The 20,499-nt window shown below is 38.4% G+C and overlaps 1 protein-coding gene across 1 annotated transcript; it reads left to right on the top strand.

The window, feature by feature from the left end:
• The first annotated feature begins 6,875 nt into the window (after positions 1–6,875).
• On the top strand, positions 6,876–7,297 carry LOC129502944 (COP9 signalosome complex subunit 9-like). Its single transcript, XM_055314838.1, has one exon. The coding sequence runs from the start codon at positions 6,928–6,930 to the stop codon at positions 7,099–7,101; it is 174 nt and encodes a 57-aa protein (XP_055170813.1). The 5' UTR covers positions 6,876–6,927; the 3' UTR covers positions 7,102–7,297.
• Positions 7,298–20,499: the final 13,202 nt, after the last annotated feature.

Here is a 20,499-nt window from a genome sequence, read left to right as displayed (position 1 = left end):
AAGCAAGTGCTCAAAGGGGAAAAAAAAGTATTTTGATTCTTTTTGCATGGTAGAGGGTATTTGCACAGAATTTTACCTTTATTCCAGAAATTTCCTGTAAGTCATTTTAGTTTGCTCTATAACAACCCTGTGAAATCCATCTGTAAAATGATGCTATTAGACGCACCTGGGTGACTCAGTCCATTAAATAAATATTTGACTCTTGTTCTCAGCTCAGGTCTTGATGTCCAGGTCATGAATTCAAGCCTTACATGAAGCTCCATGCTGGGTGTGGAACCTACTTAAAAAAATAAAATAATGCTATTAAAAAGAAAGAGAAGAGGAGTGGGTGCTCTCATTCATATTTTTCAGATGGAAAGGCTAAAGTTGAGTGAGTTGTCTAGGGCCCACCAGCTGGTTAGTATAAACTCTTTGAAGATGGATACAGGGTCTTAAAAATCATCATAATCCCAGCACATGGTACAATGCTGGATACAGGAGAGGTTCTCAGTAGAGGATGTTGAATGAATAAATGAATGTATAGCATAAGACAGAGAAGACAATGGGACCCAGCTCAGCCAACTTCTGAACTAGTGTTTTTCCTGCTCACCAGGATCTGGGTACACAATTTATACAGAACTTAGAACCAGGGGGATCCCCGGGTGGCTCAGCAGTTTAGCTCCTGCTTTTGGCCCAGGGCATGGTCTTGGAGTCCCGGGATCGAGTCCCACATCAGGCTCCCTGCATGGAGCCTGCTCCTCCCTCTGCCTGTGTCTCTGCCCCTCTCTCTCTCTCTCTCTGTCTCATATGAATAAATAAATAAAATCTTAAAAAAAAAAAAAAAGAACTTAGAACCAGGGCTGGCTGCAGCCTCTAATGTTGTTCTGCATTTTGGGTGATCAGAGGCTGGTTTTTGGGTGATAGTATACCTGAGGGTAAACAGGGCTTGGTAGATGCTGGGGTCATTTATCTAGTTCTGCTGGCTAGAGAGTCAGAACTGAGTAGCTTGAGACTTGGTGGCCCAAGGCTGCTGGCCTGCTCAGAGCAGGTGGGACAGTTTTAGGGAAGTTCATGGGTGTGGAGGGCAGTGGAGCCTGTGAACATGCCTCACTAAATCCCTGCAGAAGGTGAGGTGGTCAGACTTCTTTCATAATTCACTTAGTTCCCTCATTTGGTAAAATCTTATTGAGTATTCACTATATATCGGACTCTGCTTACAAGTAGGGAGAAGGAGCACTATCTGCGATTAGTAAATTTTTCTTTTCCTGGATACCCTGTCATCTCCATTATTTCTGCCCTGCTTTTGGCCAAGGAAGATGGGACTTGAGGCCAGAGGCACTGGTCTTTGTCCCATTTCTGTCACCCACTCCCTGGGTAAGCCACTGTGCCAGATTTCTTTGAATGCCCCCTACTGATTTACTTTCTACTCTCTTCTACCCTCCTCACCCTGGGAGGCTAGCCTGGATGAACTGCCCTAGAAAGGACCCCTGTTCTCTCTGGCTTTGGTTAAATTCAGCAAAAGCAGGGCACTGGCTGAAGATAGGGAGGAGGACAGTGAGATCAGGGTATTTATTCCTCTCGCTCCTTCCATCTCAAGTGACCAAAGCTAAAGCTGGCTGGGTCTTCCTGTCAGGAAGTCCTTCCGATATAGGCCCTCTGGTTTTAGTAACTGCTCCCTATTCTCTCTCCTTCAGACCTCAGATGGTAAAGCTTTTCCACGGATGCTGGCTCTGTTGCTTTTCTTAAGCCCTGGCCACAGGTTTATTATAGACAGAGTATGTCTGCCACACTTGGGAGAGAAGGTAAGTTCTGCTGAGGGCTTGCATGTGAGCTATGGTTAAGATTTGGAGGGCAGCCCTGGTGGCTCAGCAGTTTAGTGCCACCTTCAGCCCAGGGCCTGATTCTGGAGACCTGGGATCGAGTCCCACGTCAGGCTCCCTCCCTGCATGGAGCCTGCTTCTCCCTCTGCCTGTGCCTCTGCCCCCACCCCCTCTGTGTCTATCATGAATAAATCTTAAAAAAAAAAAAAAGATTTGGGGGTAGGGGTAGGCTCTATCATACAAGGGGAAGGACAGGGAAGGGGAGATGAAGGCAACAAAATGGAGAAAGTAGGCAGCAAGAGAAAGGCCAGAATTAGGCAAAGCCAGCAGAAGTCCATGGTAGCAACCCAAACCAGGAGTCTTTTAAGAATGAAGTGCCTAGGTTACTTAAGTGTAAGCTCTCCCTGTCTCCCCTGAAATCTTAGGTGGAATATACTGTGTTCTGGAATATTATATGTGGGCGATTTTGATTTTGATGTTGTGGTAACTAGAGAAGGTGACAGGTTTGACATAATAGGTAATGTGATGTGGGGTGGGACCCACTGCTTCAGAGGCCACTAGAGACTGGACCTGAGGGGTCCCGAGGTGGAAAGTCACTGAAATCCTGGAGAGAGCCCCGAGTTTCTCTTGGCCAGGAAAGTGGCAGGAGGGGCTGGAAATGCATGCAAAAATGAAGGGTTTAAATAAGATTATTTCTAAATTGATGACGGATAGACAAAGAGACAGAGAGGGAGTTGGGGGCAAGAAAGAGAGTGCACTTGTGAAGCCTAAGATGACTGTAAGTCTTGATTGCCTGAATGAACCCCAGTTTAAATAATAAATTACACAGGCATCCAATTAAGGCCCTCCATGTGCCAGGGTCTGCATATTCAATGGAGAAATTAAGTAACAGAATGTTTTCTCTGTATTTCTATATGACCCTTACCACAAAATGCTGCCAGGTAAGTATTGTTCTTTCCGTATGACACATTTCAAAAATGAGGCTCAGAGTTGTTAAATAATTTCCTTAAATTTGCACTGCTGGTAAATGGCAGAGCCAAGATTCAAGTTTGTACCTATCTCATTCTATAATTTTTAAAAGGGTTTTATTTATTTATTAGAGAGAGAGGAGAGAGAGAATGAGCGGGGCAGAAGCAGAGGGAGAAGTGGACTCCCTGCTGAACAGGGAGCCTGATGCCCTATGGAACTTGGACCCCAGGACCCTGGGATCATGACTTGAGCTGAAAGCAGACACCTATCTGACTCAGCCACCCAGGCACACCCATACCTGTCTCACTCTAAAGCTCATCTTCTTTTCATTCTTTTTTCATCCTAATGTATGAGGGAATCTGAGGTTATATGACAATATGATGTGATTGGGTACTGGTTATTGCCTCATATCCTTTACATAGAGAGCTTTGGAATTCTCTTAATTCCCATGAAATGGTTTTAGCTTAGAATCAAATGGATTATGGCTTGAACTAATTAGAAGATAGGTAAGTAACAGATTATCTGACTAACAATAGGAGTCTTTTATCTAACATGAAAAGAAGTTTAGAAGTGGAAGGTCTCAGAAGCTTAAGGATGCTTGAGCTCTTGGTCAGTTAGGCTGCATTTCTCTTGGCTTTCTTCTCATGGTCACATGATAGCTGCCACTATTCAAAATGTTCTGCCCTCATCTGACAATACTAGCAAAAGGAAAGGGTTTTCTTCTCATATGACTTTCTCTTTTATCAGGGAAAAACAACTTTTTACTATCTCCCAGCTGATTTTTCCTTAAAATTAATTGACCCCCCTGTTGTGTCATACTCTCATCCTTAAACCAATGTAAATGAAGGGAAATGGAAATACCATGATTGGCTTTGGCTGCTTATGATTCATTCCTGGAGGCAGAGTCAACCTTCCCTGAGCATATTGCTGTCTGATACTTAGACAAATTTGACATTCTAGTAGTGATGGAGAAGGGAAGAAAAAGCACTTGGATCAACAATGCCTGTTATAGGATCCTATGCCGAAGATTCATAACAGTGGATCTGTGTGAGCAAGGCTACTCTGATGAGTCACTGTTCTTATGTGTTGGAGAAGATCCTCCTTAATAGCTAAGGCTCCTCTCTCATCCCTGCCCCATGGATTAATGCAATAAATTGGATTCAAATTTCTGAGTTTGCACTTGTGAGAAATAACTGCCATTCGTTGGTACATGGTGTTTTAACATAAAGCATACTATTGTTCCAAATTCCCACTCTTTGCTTCAAATGTTTTTGAGAAAGAACAATGAGTCATTTTTCACAGGATTGGAAATCTGAGTAGTTTCCTTTGGAAAAGCACACAAATGTATGATAAAAAATAGCAAGCATCCTCATCATCATGTTTTGTGTTCCCAGTATAATAGTAACACAGATTGATATAATTACAACAGTGATGATGATGATGATGATGATGATAATGATGATATGTACCATTTATTGAATGGTGCCAGCCACTGGGCTGAGAATATTTATACACGGGTGCATTTTTAAAATTTCACAATAATTACTTGAGATAGTGTTGAATATATCTCATTTTACAGACAAGAGAACTAAGAATTTGGGAGGTTATAGGGCTTGCCCAATTTCACACAGCTGGGAGATAGGCTCTGTATCCTATCTGCTGACTCTAGTGAGCCCGCTTAATGACTATGGAGTGCTGCTTTCATTAAGCTCATGACATCATCTGCTAAAGATGAAGAACCAGAGTGGGGAAAGGCAGTAGGAAGACAGATGTTTTATAATGGCTGAAACTGACTGAAACTTAGGAGGAATTAAAAATTCATTTGTAAGGAGAAAATCCTTTTTTTGTTTGTTTGTTTTTATTTAAATTCCAGTTAGTTCGGGCACCTGGATGGCTCAATGGCTAAACCCTCAGGTCATAATCCCAGGGTCCTGGGATTGAGTACTGCATCAGGCTCCCTGCTCAGCAACAAGTCTGCTTCTCCCTCTGCCTGTGTCTCTACCTCTCTGTGTGTCTCTCATGAATAAATAAGTGAAATCTTTTTAAAAAAATAATAAATTCCAATTAGTTAACACACACCATAATATTAGTTTCAGGTGAACAATATAGTGATTCAATAATTCCATGGATGTTAGAATCCATGGATGGAAGTTGACCAGCTCAAGATAGAAGTGACCCCGGAAAGAATGCTAGTTTCCAAATGTTGTGACGAAGTAAGGGATTATGTGGAAGAAAGATCTGGGGAAGATCCACCAGTAAAGGGTATCCCAGAGGAAAAAAATCCCTTCAATGAGCTCAAAGGAAGCTGTGTGATTTCATAAGAAAAAAAAATTCCTTGGAATATCTTGAACTTTAATGACAGTACTAATTTTTGGTAATCTGTAATAATACTATTAAGCATGTATGTAATCTTTTAATTTATAAATATAAACTTTTTTATATGCTTTCCTCTAAGATTTTATGGTTTCAGGTCAGGTCTCACATTTAGATCCTTAATCTTAATTTATTTTTGTGTCTGGAGTAAGAAGGTGTTCCAGTTTCATTCTTTTGCATGTTGCTGTCCAGTTTGCTCAACATCATTTGTTGAAGAGACTTTTTTTTTCCCCTGCATTGGGTATCCTTTCCTGCTTTGCAAAGATTAGTTGACCATATAGCTGTGGATCAATTTCTGGGTTCCCTATTCTGTTCCATTGATCTATGCATAAGAAGACAAATCTTGAACTACAGTTTAAGAGAAGCAGTATTGTATTTTCAAGGTTACCTGGAATCAACCCCAAGCTTTACTGTTTACTAGTTGCAAATTATTTCTGCTGCTACTGCCTTATTATCTTCATGTGTAAATAGGGATAATATTGCTATCATCTTCACAGAGCCTCAGGGAAGATTAAATGAGTTAATGGATAGAAAGCCCTTAAAACAGTGGCTGAAATTTAATGGTTCATTGAGAGGATGTAGAAATAATGTGGGTTTCAATCAGATGGGTTTGGGTTTGAATCCTGCCTCTGCTCGTTAAATATCTGTATGATCTGAGCCAAAATTCTAGACTCTCTGTGCCTATATATGCTTGTGTTAATAAATGGGTTTTAAGAATATGACCTGCTTGTAACATTATGTCTACAACATTTCTTCTTCCTCTATACTCATTTCTTCCTATTTTGATAGGTCTGGTTGATAACAAGGGATTAGTAAAATCAGGTTGATGCTGCTTTGAGTATAGTTGCTCAGACTCTTCTGCCCTAAAGATAACTAGATCTGGGTGTAGTATTTGAAATTAACGTCTGGCCAAAAGAGTGCCACACTTAAAATGTGGTTTTAAGAACTAAAGGAAGAGGGAAATGTTAGGAAAGATAACAGTTATCCACTAAGTATTTTATCTTCTGAATATCTCAGCAAAGGAATCTGGATATTAAGTAGGAGGCAAAGATGCACGCCTACTTGCTGTTGCTACTTATAATAAAAATCTTGAAGGAGAATGGCTACTGCTATGGTAGATTGGGCAATCTTCTGAGGGTCCCAATTCTTTCTTCTTCCAAAATTATTCCTCCTGTCTCTTCAATAGATATATAAGAGATGATTACTCAAAGTAAAGGAAAACACTAATTGAAGAAGTTATATGAAAAAAAAAAGAAGTTATATGCACCCCTATGTTTAATGCAGCATCATTTACAATAGCCAAGGTATAGGAGTAACTCAAGTGTTCATCAATAGATGAATGGATAAAGGTATGGCATACACACACACACACACACACACAAAATAGAATGCAACTAATTATAAAAAAGAATGAGATACTGCCATTTGCACAACATGGATGGTCCTAGAGGATATTACGTTAAGTGAAATAAGTCAGAGAAATAAAAATGCCACGATTTCACTTATATGTGGAATCTAAAAAACAAAACAAATGAACAAACACAGGCTCTTAAATACAGAGAATAAACTGGTGATTGTCAGAGGGGTGAGGAATGGACAAAATAAATAAAAGGGATTAAGAAGTACAAACTTCCAGTTATAAAATAGATAAGTTACAGAGATGAAAAGTAAACCAAAGGAAATAAAGCCCATAACATTGTAATAATGTTGTATGGTGACTACACATTTTGTGGTGAGCATTGGGTAATGTATAGAATTGTTGAATTAGGGGGGCGCGGGCGGCGAGATGAAGCCGGCGGCGGAGGAGATGTTCCCCGAGGGCCCCAGGCCCTACGTGGACCTGGACGAGGCAGGAGGTAGCACCGGGCTCCTGATGGACTTGGCAGCCAACGAGAAGGCAGTTCACGCAGACTTTTTCAATGATTTTGAAGATCTGTTTGATGATGATGACATCCAGTGAGACGCCATCCAGGGGCACGTGTGCTCATGCCTGCCCTGTACTGCACTGTACTGCTGTGGTGGAGCTCCGCAGAGGACAATTTCAGATGGCTCTAAAGAACTTGTGGACATTATTTAAAATTAGGAGGTGGTTACCAAGAAAGAGAAGGATGATTTTAAATATCTGCATGAGGCCCGCTAATCTCTGAATGTGACCAACTTTTGTACTTCAATTAAAAGAAAAAGTGATGCAAAAATAAAATAAAATAAAAAGAATTGTTGAATTATATATTGCACACCTAAAGCTAATATAACATTGAAGGTTAATGATACTTCAATAAAAAAAGAAGAGTATGTGATTTCTTTAGGGCTCCATTCTTAGCCAGATGCTACAGAAGAGGGAAATCTGGACAAATGAATTCACTCAAGAGTGTTTGTGATCTCTATAACTGCAATATATAGTGAGTAACCAGAACTACAATTTACGAAATAAGATGAATAAATGGATTTCTAACCAGAGGTTAGGCTGGTAGGAGACTTTCTAAGGCTCCCCACATCTCACATAGTCTGCTTCTCTCCCAGAAGCTCCAGTAGACTAAGTTTTGTATATGCATTAGGGTATGCCCGAGCAAGCTGAGTGCAAGGTACCTCCATGGGGGTACAGAGATTCACTTCCTTTGGTTTTATGTCTTCATTTGGGACAGGGTCTTTTCCTTAGACACATTTAATAGCATGAGACCAAAATAATATCTTTTAATGTGAATAATATGAACAGTTACAACTATGATCTTATCTTAAAATTGCTTTTTTCTGTTTGCTAAGGTTAGGCCTACTCGATCCTAAAGGTAGAAAGTTATTATTTTGTGAAATTTTTACTTTTGGACCCAAACTCCAAATAATTCAGGCCAGAAGATAAAGTTCTTTCTTGAACTTGCTCAAGCTGTTGCCCAAATGTCTACTTCCCTTTGAGTTTTATGGAAACAAATGAAAAATATTTCCCCTTTGGTAAGTATTAGGAGTTCAGATGAGGGCATATAGAAATCATGATTTGCTGGCCCACCATTCTGCCTTCTGGGATAAAATGATAATCAATTTTAAAGCCTAAGCCTTTTTACAATGGAACTGACAGGCCAAAAGCAATTTTCAGTTTTTCACAAGGACTCAAGAAGTAGAACTCCCTACCAGCCTATTAAGCATTTCTTGGCAGGGCCTTGCTAGATATGCCTGAGAGCTCTTGGCAGAAGCTATAATGGAATCATTCTTTTTCCCTTTATCACTCCAGCAATTCACGGTTGATTTATAGTACTTTCTGAGAAAGGCAATTCCCAGTCCTAAGGGGCATCAAAATGAAAAGCACACCAAATGAAATGTTTAATTTCATCAACCCAAGGATTAAGTAAAAAGTCTTTTTCTCCTTAGGGCAATAGCAAAATAATAGCAAAATAACATTCTGTTAGAGAGACTTGCTTACACAAACACATAAAATATGGCAAAATATCTCCTGGCATAGATTATGTGTCGTTTAAACTTGTAGCAGAGGAAAACATGGGAACATAAACCTGTTCAATTCCTTCCTTATGGGACCACATGCATTCTTTTTTCCTGTAATAAAGAGATCCTTCAATGTCAATATAATAAAAGTTTATTTTTTTCTTTTTAAAATTAATAGGAATAGGCTATTTTAAGAGCAGTTTTAGGTTTCAGAAAAATCAAGCAGAAAGTAGAGAGTTCTTATATACTTCCCTTCCTCCTTACCACCTCCCCCCTCCTCATAGTTTCTCCTATTATTAATATCTTGCATTAGTGTGGCACATTTATTACAGTTAATGAACCAGTATTAATCTATTACTGTTAAAGTCCCTAGTTTACATTAGGGTTCACTCTTTGTTTTGTACATTCTATGGATTGAACAAATGTATAATGACATGTAACCACCATTACAGTATCATACAGAATAGTTTCACTGTCCTAAAGATCCTCGTTCTCCACCTATTCATTCCTCCCTCCCCATTAACCCTTGGCAACTACTAAACTTTTTCTGTCTCCATAGTTTTACCTTTTCCAGAATGTCATATAGTTGGAAATACAAAGTATGTAGCCTTTTCAGATCAGTTTCTTTCACTTAGCAATATGCATTTAAGGTTTATCCATGTTTTTGTGACTTGACAATTTATTTATTTATTTTATTTTGTAAGATTTTATTTTTACGTAATCTCTACACCCAACATGGGGCTCAAACTCACAACCCTGAGATCAAGAGTTGCAAGCTTGGGATGCCTGGGTGGCTCAGCAGTTGAGTATCCATCCGCCTTCCGCTCAGGGCATGATCCTGGAGACCTAGGATCAAATCCTGCATCAGGCTCCCTGCATGGAGCCTGCTTCTCCCTCTGCCTGTGTTTCTGCCTTTCTCTGTGTGTCTCTCATGAATAAATAAATAGAATCTTAAAAAAAGAGAAAAGAGTTGCATGCTTTACTGACTGAGCCAGCCAGTCACCTCGTTTATTTTTATTTCTGAATAATATTTTGAAGTATGAATATATAATAGTTTGTTTATCCATTCATCTACTAAAGAACATCCTGGTTGCCTGCTTTTGAGTTTTGGCAAATGTGAATAAAGCTGCTGTCAACATTTGCACGTGGATTTTTGTGTGGACATAAGTTTTCAACTCACTTGGGTAAATACCAAGGAGTATGAGTGCTTGGTCACACATATGTTTAGTTTCATAAGGAATGTCAAACTGTAACATTTCACATTCCCACCAACAATGAGAGTTCCTGTTGCTCTACATACTTGCTGTAATTGGTGTTGTTAATGTTTCAGATTTCAGCCATTCCAACAGGTACATAGTGACATCTCACTGTTGTTTTAATTTGTTTACATGCATTTTAAAGTGTCTTAAAACACTTTGGTACCTTCTGATCTGTTTTTTTTTTCTTTTTTATGACAGACACACACACACACAGAGAGAGAGAGAGAAAAAGAGGCAGAGACACAGGCAGAGGGACAAGCAGACTCCATGTGGGGAGCCGACACGGGACTCGGTCCCCGGACTCCAGTATCGTGCTCTGGACCAAAGGCAGGTGCCAAACCGCTGAGCCACCCTCCTAACCAAGAGTTTACAGATCAGATTTAGACTTTTGTGTGATTGTGTGTAAAATTGTGTGTGATTTTTTTGAAATATTAGACTTATTTTTATTGTTAGATTTTAAGAGAAGTTTATCAACCACAAAGACAGAGTCTTCATTTTAGAGCATTTTATTATTATTATTTTATTATTATTATTATTATTTTTAAAGCTAATTAACTCTTAGAGTATTGCTCAGATTCCAGGCTTTTTAAAAGATTAGATTATGGACGATTATGTTCATGATCACTCAACACATTTTAGAGCATCTTTAATGTGACAAACATACATTTTTTTTGCATTTAAATGCTTTATTCTAATTATTAATGTTCTCTTTTGCAAAAGGTACACTTAGATCCAGAGCATCTTGAGTGCTTTTGTGGAGAAGGGTCCATGGTCACAGTTCTCCAATCCTGAGATTTTCCAAGAGAGGAAGAACTATTCGTTGTAACATAGAAGGAGGCTTCTGTTATGTAGAAGAAAAACCGACCAAGCGTCCTCTCCTACATGGCTGCCATATTAGTCAGGTTCTCCCTGCAACTCTTCTAATCCTCCTCTCTCTTATGCCCTGCTCCATTCTCTTCAGGTTCTTTGTCCAGCCCCCAATCTCGGGCCATGTTGAGCTACACAGAAGCCTAGAGATAGCTCAAAAACTTATGATCTCTTAAGAAATTCAGGCTGGTATAATTCAGGTTATCACTAATCATAGGGGAAGATTCCAAACTGCTCTGTCATTTTGAAGATTAACTCTGGGTGCTGAGTCCTGGTTGTGCCAGTAGATGTCATTGTAGTGTAGGCCAACTAACTGATGAGTTAGCTTTTTTTTTTTTTTGTCTTGATGCATTATGTACATACATATTAAAAAAGCATCATGTGGATTTTTTCGTCTTACATACAGAGCTGTCACAAGTATAAAGTTGTGGTTATTTTGAAAGTTAAAGGAGATTTTTTTTGTTAAGATTTTATTTATTTATTCATGAGAGACATACAGAGAGAGGCAGAGACACAGGCAGAGAGAGAAGCAAGTTCCTTTGGGAGCCTGATGTGGGACTAGATACCAGGACCCAGGGATCACGCCCTGCGCTGAAGGCAGACACTCAACCACTGAGCCACTCAGGCATCCCAGTTAGTGGAGATTTTGAAGCCTAAATAAAAGATTATTTTTGCAGAGGGAATATGTATACCAACAATGTAATTTCTTTTTTTTTTTAAGATTTTATTTATTCATGAGAGATGCAGAGAGAGAGAGAGAGAGAGAGAGAGAGAGAGGCAGAGACATAGGCAGAGGGAGAAGCGGCTCCCTGTGGGAAGCTTGATGTGGGACTCAATCCCAGGACCCCAGGATCATGACCTAGGTTGAGCCAAAGGCAGGTGCTCAAACACTGAGCCACTCAGGTGCCCTCAACAATATACTTTCTAATATATGTGTATTATTATAAAAAAATATATGTGTAGTTGGCAAGTTGAGCTTGTTAAGCTTTCAACATAATCTTCAGGTTTATTACAGCCTTCATGTAAAGAAAATTCAATAATAACTATTACTTACATTTAAAAGCATTTGGCTTTTCTCCTATAAAATCTGAAGACAAATTAAGTGCTTCTAGTTGCAGTGAAAGATTTAAATTTTAGTGTTTATGACGTACATTTTGTTTCCAACAGTATTCTATTGTAAAATAAGAGCTTTGTACAAGGAAAAGCTGAACTAAAAAATCAAAAGCCTCATTTTCATTTTTAAAGTACTCATTAATTTATTAAATAAATTATGCTAATATCCAAGATTTTCCAAGCTTTTAATGAGCATTGCAAATGCAAAGGTGAATAAATTATATACCCTGCCCATAAGGAGATTTTTTTCTGATGAAAGTGATTTTTGTTTTTGTCTTTGGAAAGAAGAATTAGATTAGCAATTACATAGATCCAGCCTCAATCTGATTTAACATGTGTTTTAGCTAGTAAACCAGTAAGAAATTAATGAGTACACTAATATACAATTGTGCTGAGGCTTAGAATTTTTCTTTAATACAAAGGGCTTAGGGTTCTGGAGCCAGTTACTAAACCAATGAGTATGTCTAGTTTATTGCTTGGCATCCATATCCTAAAAGAGGTCTTGCTAATGCACACTCTTTTTCATATAGGAAGTCACCTTGAAGAGGCTGCTTTGTTTTAAAATGCTCATCAAGTAAGTGGGTGAAAATTGAAAAGCTGTCTAATTTGTAGTGGGAAGGTTGACATAAGAAACTCATTTTGTGAGCTCAGCATTGCCTGGATACTGAAACCAGACAAAAATTGCAAGAAAATGAAAACTAACAACCAATATCCTGCATAAACATAGATCCAAAAATCCCCAACAAAGTATTAGCAAATAAAATCTTTAAAAAAATTTTTTTAAAAGATTTTCTTTATTTATTCACGACAGACACAGAGAGTGAGAAGCAGAGACACAGGCAGAGGGAAAGCAGGCTCCATGCAGGGAGCCCAACGTGGGACTTGATCTGGATCTCCAGGATCACACTCTGGGCTGCAGGCGGCGCTAAACTGCTGGGCCACCGGGGCTGCCCAGCAAATCAAATCTTATGCAAAAAATATAATACATCCCGAGCAAGGGAAGGCAAGGTGGCTCAATATTGAAACTGAATCACTGCAATTCACCATATCAATAGACTAAAGAAGGAAACCTGTTTGATAATCTCAATAGATGCCAAAAAAGCATTTAACAACATTCAGTATTTATTCATGGTGAAAACTCTAAGTAAAGCAGAAATGGAAAGAAACTTCCTCAATTTAATAAGAACATCTATGAAAAACTTCACAGACATCATACTTAATGATGAAAGACTGCTTTCCCTTAAGATCAGGGACAAAGGAGAACTGGATACTCTTATCACTGCTATTTAATACTTCACTGGAGGTAGTAGCCAATGCAATAAGGAAGAGAAAAAAATGCAAAGAGATTAAAAAGGAAGAAATAAAACTGTCTCTATTTACAGATGATATGATTGTCTAGAGAACATATCCCAAAGAATCTAGAAAATGGCTACTGGAACTAATAAGTGAATTTAGCAAGCTTGCAGAATATATGATCAATACCCAAAAATCAATGATATTTCTATATATTAGCAATGAACAATTGAAGTTAAAATAAAAAATCACTTAACAATAGGACTGAAATAATTAAATACTTATGTATAAATCTAACAAAATATGGGTAAGATTTGTATGCCGAAAATTATAAAATATTGATGATAGAATAAAGATCTCTATAGAAAGAAGTATCTGTGTTCATGGATTGAAAGACTCAAGATTGTTAAGATGATAATCATTCCCAAGTTGATTATTGATCCAGCACAATCCTAATAAAAATTCCAGCAGTGTTGTTTTTTTGTTTGTTTGTTTTTGTTTTGTTTTTTGTTTTTTTAGGAAGTAAGGTAGGGGAAGGGCAGAGGGAGAATGAGAGAGAGAATCTTAAGCAGGCTCCATGCCAAGCACAGAGGCTGATGCAGGGCTTGATCTTACAACCCTGAGATCATGACCTGAGCTGAAATTAACTGAGTTAACTGATTGAGTCGCCCAGGCACCCTCGGCAAACCTTTTCTTTTATAGAAAGTGGCAAGTAAATCCTAACCATAAATGGAAGAGCAAAGGATAGACAAACAATTCTGCAAAATAATGGCTAAAACAAAGGAATAGTCAAAACAATTCTGAAAAAAAGAAAAAATTTGGAGGAATCACACTACTACCTGATTTCAAAACTTACCATAATCCAATTAAAAAATGGGCAGAAGACATAACAGACATTTTTCCAAAGAAGACATCCAGATGGCTAACAGATACATGAAAAGATGCTCAACATCACTCATCATCAGGAACATATAAATCAAAACTATAATGAGATATCACCTCACACTTATCAGAATGGTTAAATTAACAACACAGGAAACAATAGATTTTGGCAAGGATGTGGAGAAAGGGGAACCCTCTTGCACTGTTGGAGGGGATGCAAACTGGTGCAGCCACTCTGGAAAACAGTATGGAGGTTCCTCAAAATTTAAAAATAGAAGTACCCTATGATCCAGCAATTGTACTACTAGGTATTTACCCAAAGGATACAAAAATAATGGTTCAAAGGGATATATGCAACCTGATGTTTATAGCAGCCTTATCAACAATAGCTGAATTATGGAAAGAGCCCAAGTGTCCATTGACTGATGAAAAAATATATATATAATGGATATTATTCAGCTATAAAAAAGAATGAAATTTTGTCATTTGCAATGATATGGATGAGACTAAGAGTATTATGCTAAGTGAAATGAATGAAAGACAAATACTATGTGATTTCACTCATATGTGGAATCTAAGAAATGTATCAGATGAATATAGGAGTAAAAAAAAAGAGAGGCAAGCCATAAAACAGACTGTTAACTATATAAAACAAACTGATGATTGCTGGAAGAGAGATGGGTGGGGAGATGGGTTAAATGATTGATGGATATTAAGGAGGATACATGTTGTGTTGAGAACTGGCTGTAGTATGTAAGTGATGAATCACGACATTCTATACCTGAAACTAGTATTATACTGTGTATTAACTAATTGGAATTTAAATAAAAACTTTAAAGAAAAAGAAAAAACAAAAACCCAGAAAAAACCCTTACAGGCCACAGTAATTGAGATAGTGGTATTGGGGCACTGGGGTGGCTCAGTCGTTGAACATCTTACTCTTGATTTCAGCTCAGGTTGTGATCTCAGGGTGTTGAGATCAAGTGCCACATTAGGCTCCACACTCAGTGCGGGTCTGCTTGGGATTCTCTCTCTCCCTCTAACCCTTCCACCACTCATACTCTCTCTTTCTCTCTCTCTCTCTAAAATAAATGAACAAAACTTAAAAAAAAAAAGAATTGCAATGGAAGCAAAAATAATCATTAAAAAAGAGTGTGGTATTGATAAAAGGATAGATGCTGATTAATGAAACAGACTAGACAAAAATTGTCAAACTATACCCTCAAGCCCTAATCTAGCTCGTTGCCTATTTTGAAATATAGTCAGGTTCGGGGTTTCTGGGTGGCTCAGTCAGTTAAGCATCTGCCTTCAGCTCAGGTCATGATCCTGGGGTGCTGGGATCGAGCCCTGAGATGGCCTCCCTGCTTGGGGGGAGTCTGCTTCTCCTTGTGTCCCTCCTCTGCTTGTTCTCTCTTCTCTCTCTTTCTCTCAGATAAATAAATAAAATCTTAAAAAAAAAAAAAGAAGAACTCATATAGTGACTAGGTCTTTAAAAAAACAAAGAAATATAGCCAGGCTCATTTCTTTACATGTTGTCTGTGCTTTCTGTTGTGCTGTAATGATGGAGTTGAATGCTTATAATAGAGACTGTATGGCCTGCAAAGCCTAAAGTATTTATCCGTCCCTTTACAGGAAAAGTTGTCTAACTCCTAAAATAGAATCTAGATATAGAACAACTCATATATGGTCAATTGATTTTTGACAAATGTGCTGAGGTAGTTGAATAGAGAAAGGATAGACTTTAAACACATGCTGCTGGGAAAATATATGCTGGATGTATATGTATAAAAATAGGAACCTTGACCCATATCTCTCAGCCTTTTAAAAACGTAACTCAGAATAGATCATAGAGCTATGTATAAAACTTAAACTATAAAATCTCTAGAAGAAAACGTGTGAAAATCTTTGTGAACTTGAGTTAGGCAAATAGTTCTCAAATAGAATCCAAAAAGTACAGACCAGAAAAGAAAGAATTGATACACTAGGTGTGATCAAAATTTAAAACTCTTATTCCTCAATAGACACTGCTAAGAAAGTAAAAAAGAAGCCACTGGAAAAAGCATTTATAAACACTATCTAATAAAAGACTGATTCCTTTAATATGCAAAGAATTTGGACAACTCAATAATAAAAAACAGACAATCACATTTAAAAAAATCAACAATATATTTGAACAGACATTTTACAAAGCAAGAGATGCAGGTGGCAAAACACTGAAAATATTTTTAGTCATTAGGGAAATGTAAATTAAAATCACAGTGAGATATTACTACAGTCTACTTACTGCTGCCAAGGATCTTGTGCCACTGGATCTCTCATATATTGTGGGTGGAATATAAAATGGTGCAGCCACTTTGAAAAAACTTTGTGACAGTTTCTTATAAAATTAAACATGTACTTACTACACAACCTAGCTTATCTTCTAGGTCTTTACCCAAAAGAAATAAAAACACAAATAAATACATAAATTCTCAAATAAATATATAAATAAAATCTTAAAAAAAAAACAAAAAGAAGAAACTAGAAATAGAGAAACTAGTTTTACAGCTGCTACAAAAACATGATTGTGGGGTGCTGAAGACCTGGCCTCTGACAATGAAATCATAGATTTAGGGGCACTTTCAAAAGATATCTGAGAGAGGAAGCTGTTGGACTTGTGAATTAGTTCCAAGTGTGTGGGGGAGAGGAGGGAGAAAACGGAATTCAGTGTATCTATCAGAGCTCTGGTTTGAATGGTGAGATTGTGAAGCCAATAGCTGGGTTAAGTTATTATAGGAGAAAGCAAATTCTAAACATAGTTGCCTAATAAGAATCCATTTTCATATTGGAAATCTGAAAGCAGTATAAACAAATTAGAAAAATATGTAAAAAATATATTCTGGATTTTATTCTCCTCTTTGCCAGTCAAGGACATATTTCTTTGCTCCTTCTCGTTCAAATACATATGAAAACAGAATGGAATCTGAGACCATGTGCAATTTACTCCTGAACTATTTCACTAGTGATACAATGGTTACCTTAGAAATGAGATAAATAGAAAGTTGTTCCTTTTGTGTTTCGAATAATTGTCTTGTTGCCTAGGAAGATAAGTTCTAACCTCTGGCTCTCTGTGAAAGGCTACCACCTTTTTCTTTGTTGCTTCATTTCATTCTGCTTTGAGATTTCTTTTGAAATCTCAGAACATGTTGTTCCAAGTTTCTTTGAAATGCATATGTCTTCAGTATTCTCTATAATTATAATAATAGCTACCAAGTGTCTAGTATATGTCAGGCACGGTGCTAGGTGCTTTAGAGATATTATTTCTTTTAAATTTTATTTTATTTTTTCCAGAGAGAGAGAGAGAGAGAGAGAGAGAGAAAGCATGTGGATGATTGGGGGTGGCAGGAGAGGGGCAGAGGGAGAGGGAAAGAGAATCTCAAGCGAGCTCAATGCCCAGGGCAGAGCCTGATGCAGGGCTCTATCTCATGATCCTGTGCTCATGAGGTGAACTGAAATCAGGAGTCAGATGCTTAATCAACTGAGCCACCCAGGCACCCTGAGGTTTTCTTTCTTTCTATTTTATTTATTTGAGAGAGAGAGTGTGAGAGAGGATGAGTGGGATGAGGGGAAGAGGAAGAAGCAGACTCCCCTTTGAGCAGGCAGCCTGATGTGAGAGGCTTGATCTTGGGACTCCAGGATCATGACCTGAGCTGAAGGCAGATGCTCAACCAGCTGAGCCACCCTTGCGCCCCACTATTTCTTTTAATTCTCGGTAGCACTATGAGGTAACAAATGGAGAAGAGGGCAGCTCCCGTGGCGCAGCGGTTTAGCGCCGCCTGCAGCCCAGGGTGTGATCCTGGAGACCCTGGATCGAGTCCCATGTCAGGCTCTCTGCATGGTGCCTGCTTCTCCCTCTGCCTGTGTCTCTGCCTCTCTCTCTCTCTCTCTCTCTCTCTCTCTCTGTGTGTGTCTCTATGAATAAATAAATAAAATCTTTAAAAAAAAAAAAGATGGAGAAGAAACTCTGTGAGCTTAAGAATCTTGTCCCAGATTCCCTAACTGGTTAGTGATGAACCAACCAGTATTTGCATGTTGATCTTTCTGACTCCCAAGTCCTTGAAATTTACAATGTAACACTGATTAGATCTATATACAGTAAAATAAAACTAAAAAAAAAAAAGATTTTTATTTATTTATTCGAGAGAGAGAGAAAAAGAGAGAGTGAGTGGAGGGGCAGAGGGAGAAACAGACTCCCCAGTGAGCAGGGAGCCTGACATGGGGCTCTATCCCAGCATCTCAGGATCATGACCTGAGCTGAAGGCAGCTGCTTAAACTGAGCCACCCAGGTGCCCCAGAAAAATAAAACTTTTTAATAGAAAATTTTAAACAGAAACAAAAGAATAGGGGATAGTGTAATGAAACTCCCTATTCTCTTCACCCAGCTTCTCCAAATATTAATTCACAGCCTGTTTTGTTTCATCTTTACCCACCTATTTTTCTCCACTCCTTCTTTCTACTACTAAATTATTTTGTGTCAGATCTCCGACATCATATCATTTCATCTGTAGATATTTTTGTATGGAGCTATAAAAGATAAATAAATATTCTTTTTAAAAAACCCCACAATACTGTTATTACATCAAAAGAAGTAGGAAATAAATTTCTTAACATCATGAAATCTGTAGTCAGTGTCCCTATTTCCCTGATTGTCTTTTTTTTTTAAGATTTTATTTATGTATTTATGAGAGACACACAGAGGGAGAGACGCAGAGACACAGGCAGAGGCAGAAGCAGGCTCCATGCAGGGAGCCTGATGTGGGACTCCAAGATTACGCTCCAAGGCAAAGGCAGATGCCCAACCACCGAGCCACCCAGGTGTCCCTCCCTGATTGTCTTATACATTCTTTTTAATGGTTGGTTGTTTGAATTAGGATCATTGGAGCTAGTTTTTAGTTGAGATACATAGTTTAACCTAGTTAAAACACCAGCTCATTTGGTTTATCTATCTTTGTATCCTCTAGCATAGGAGCTAGGAGGAACTCAGTGACAAATTGTAAATGAACTACGGAATTGATGAGTTATTTGTGGGTCTCTCTCTTTTTTTTAAATTGAGATATAATTGGCATTATATTAGTTTCAGGTATATAACATAATGGCTTGGTATTTGTATATATTGTGAAATGATCACCACAGTAAGTCTAGTTAACATTTATTACCACAGAGCTACAGCTTTTTCCCTTGTGTTGAAAACTTTTAAAGTCTACTCTCTCAGTGACTTTCAAATATACATTATTATTAGCCATAGTCACCATACTGTACATTATAATGAGCTTATTTATTTTGTAACTGGAAGTTTGAACCTTTTGATCCCCCTCTTTTAAAAATGATTTTATTTATTTATTCATGAGAGACACACAGAGCGAGAGAGAGAGAGAAAGAGGCAGAGCATAGGCAGAGGGCGAGGCAGGCCTCCTGATGCAGGACTGGATCCCAGGATCCTGGGATTACAACCTGAGCCAAAGGCAGACACTCAACCACTGAGCCACCCAGGTTCCTCTTGATCCCCTTTACCTATTTCTAATGTAGACCAGAACAGACAAAGCTGAAAGTCAATCACATTTGTGATCTTTGTGAAATGAATCATTACTCTGACACCTTAACCAACATGCAAAGTTTCACAGTGTTTGACCACCTATGACAAAATAGATAATCTTCATTTCCTTTGCTAACTGCTTCCAAAACAAGATGAAGAATTGAATAAATGCAGAATTTTAATGTAGATCTTCTATCAGATGAAAATCTCATACAACAAAAAAATGTAAGAGCTGTACATATTTAGTTTCCACACAACACCTAGTGATACCCAAATATTAGAATCTGTTGCATGGTGGTCAAGTTTTTGGAGTAGGTAATGCTTGTTTCCTGTGCCCTCCTCCTTGCTCTTCTTCCCCAGCTCCCTTTTGGCTGGGGCCCATGTTTCCCTAGAGACTTCTACTAAAAACAGACTTGAACTGGTTCTGAATTCACCCATTCTCTAAATTGCCTATCCTTTACTCATCCTCCAGTTAAAAGCCCTTTCCTGGGATGCCTGGGTGACTCAGTGGTTGAGCGTCTGCCTTTGGCCCAGGGCATGATCCTGGAGTCCCGGGATCGAGTCCCACATTGGGGTCCCTGCATGGAGCCGGCCTCTCTGTCTGCCTATGTCTCTGCCTCTCTCTATGTCTTTCAAGAATAAATAAATAAAATCTTAAAAAAAAAAAAAAAAGAAAAGGCCCTGTCCTAAAGACAGGCAAGTGTAGTGGAGAGCTTGTAAGCTCTGGAGTCAGACAGGATGAAATTGAATCCCATTTCCACTTACTCCATGACCTTGGCCAAGTTGGTTAACCTTCTAAACATAGGTTTTGAGAATCACCATTAGGTTGTTGGCAGGCATAGAATATTTATGCACCCTGTAACTTTCAGGTAGCACCTTTGACCAAATACTTTTTTGTATGATGAATCAAAAGATTAGTCCAGGTCGCAAGCTCTGGATGGGT

This window comes from Nyctereutes procyonoides, unplaced genomic scaffold (assembly GCF_905146905.1).
Source record: "Nyctereutes procyonoides isolate TBG_1078 unplaced genomic scaffold, NYPRO_anot_genome, whole genome shotgun sequence".
In the NCBI taxonomy this organism is placed as follows: Eukaryota; Metazoa; Chordata; class Mammalia; order Carnivora; family Canidae; genus Nyctereutes; species Nyctereutes procyonoides.
This window is presented reverse-complemented; position numbering and strand designations above follow the sequence as displayed.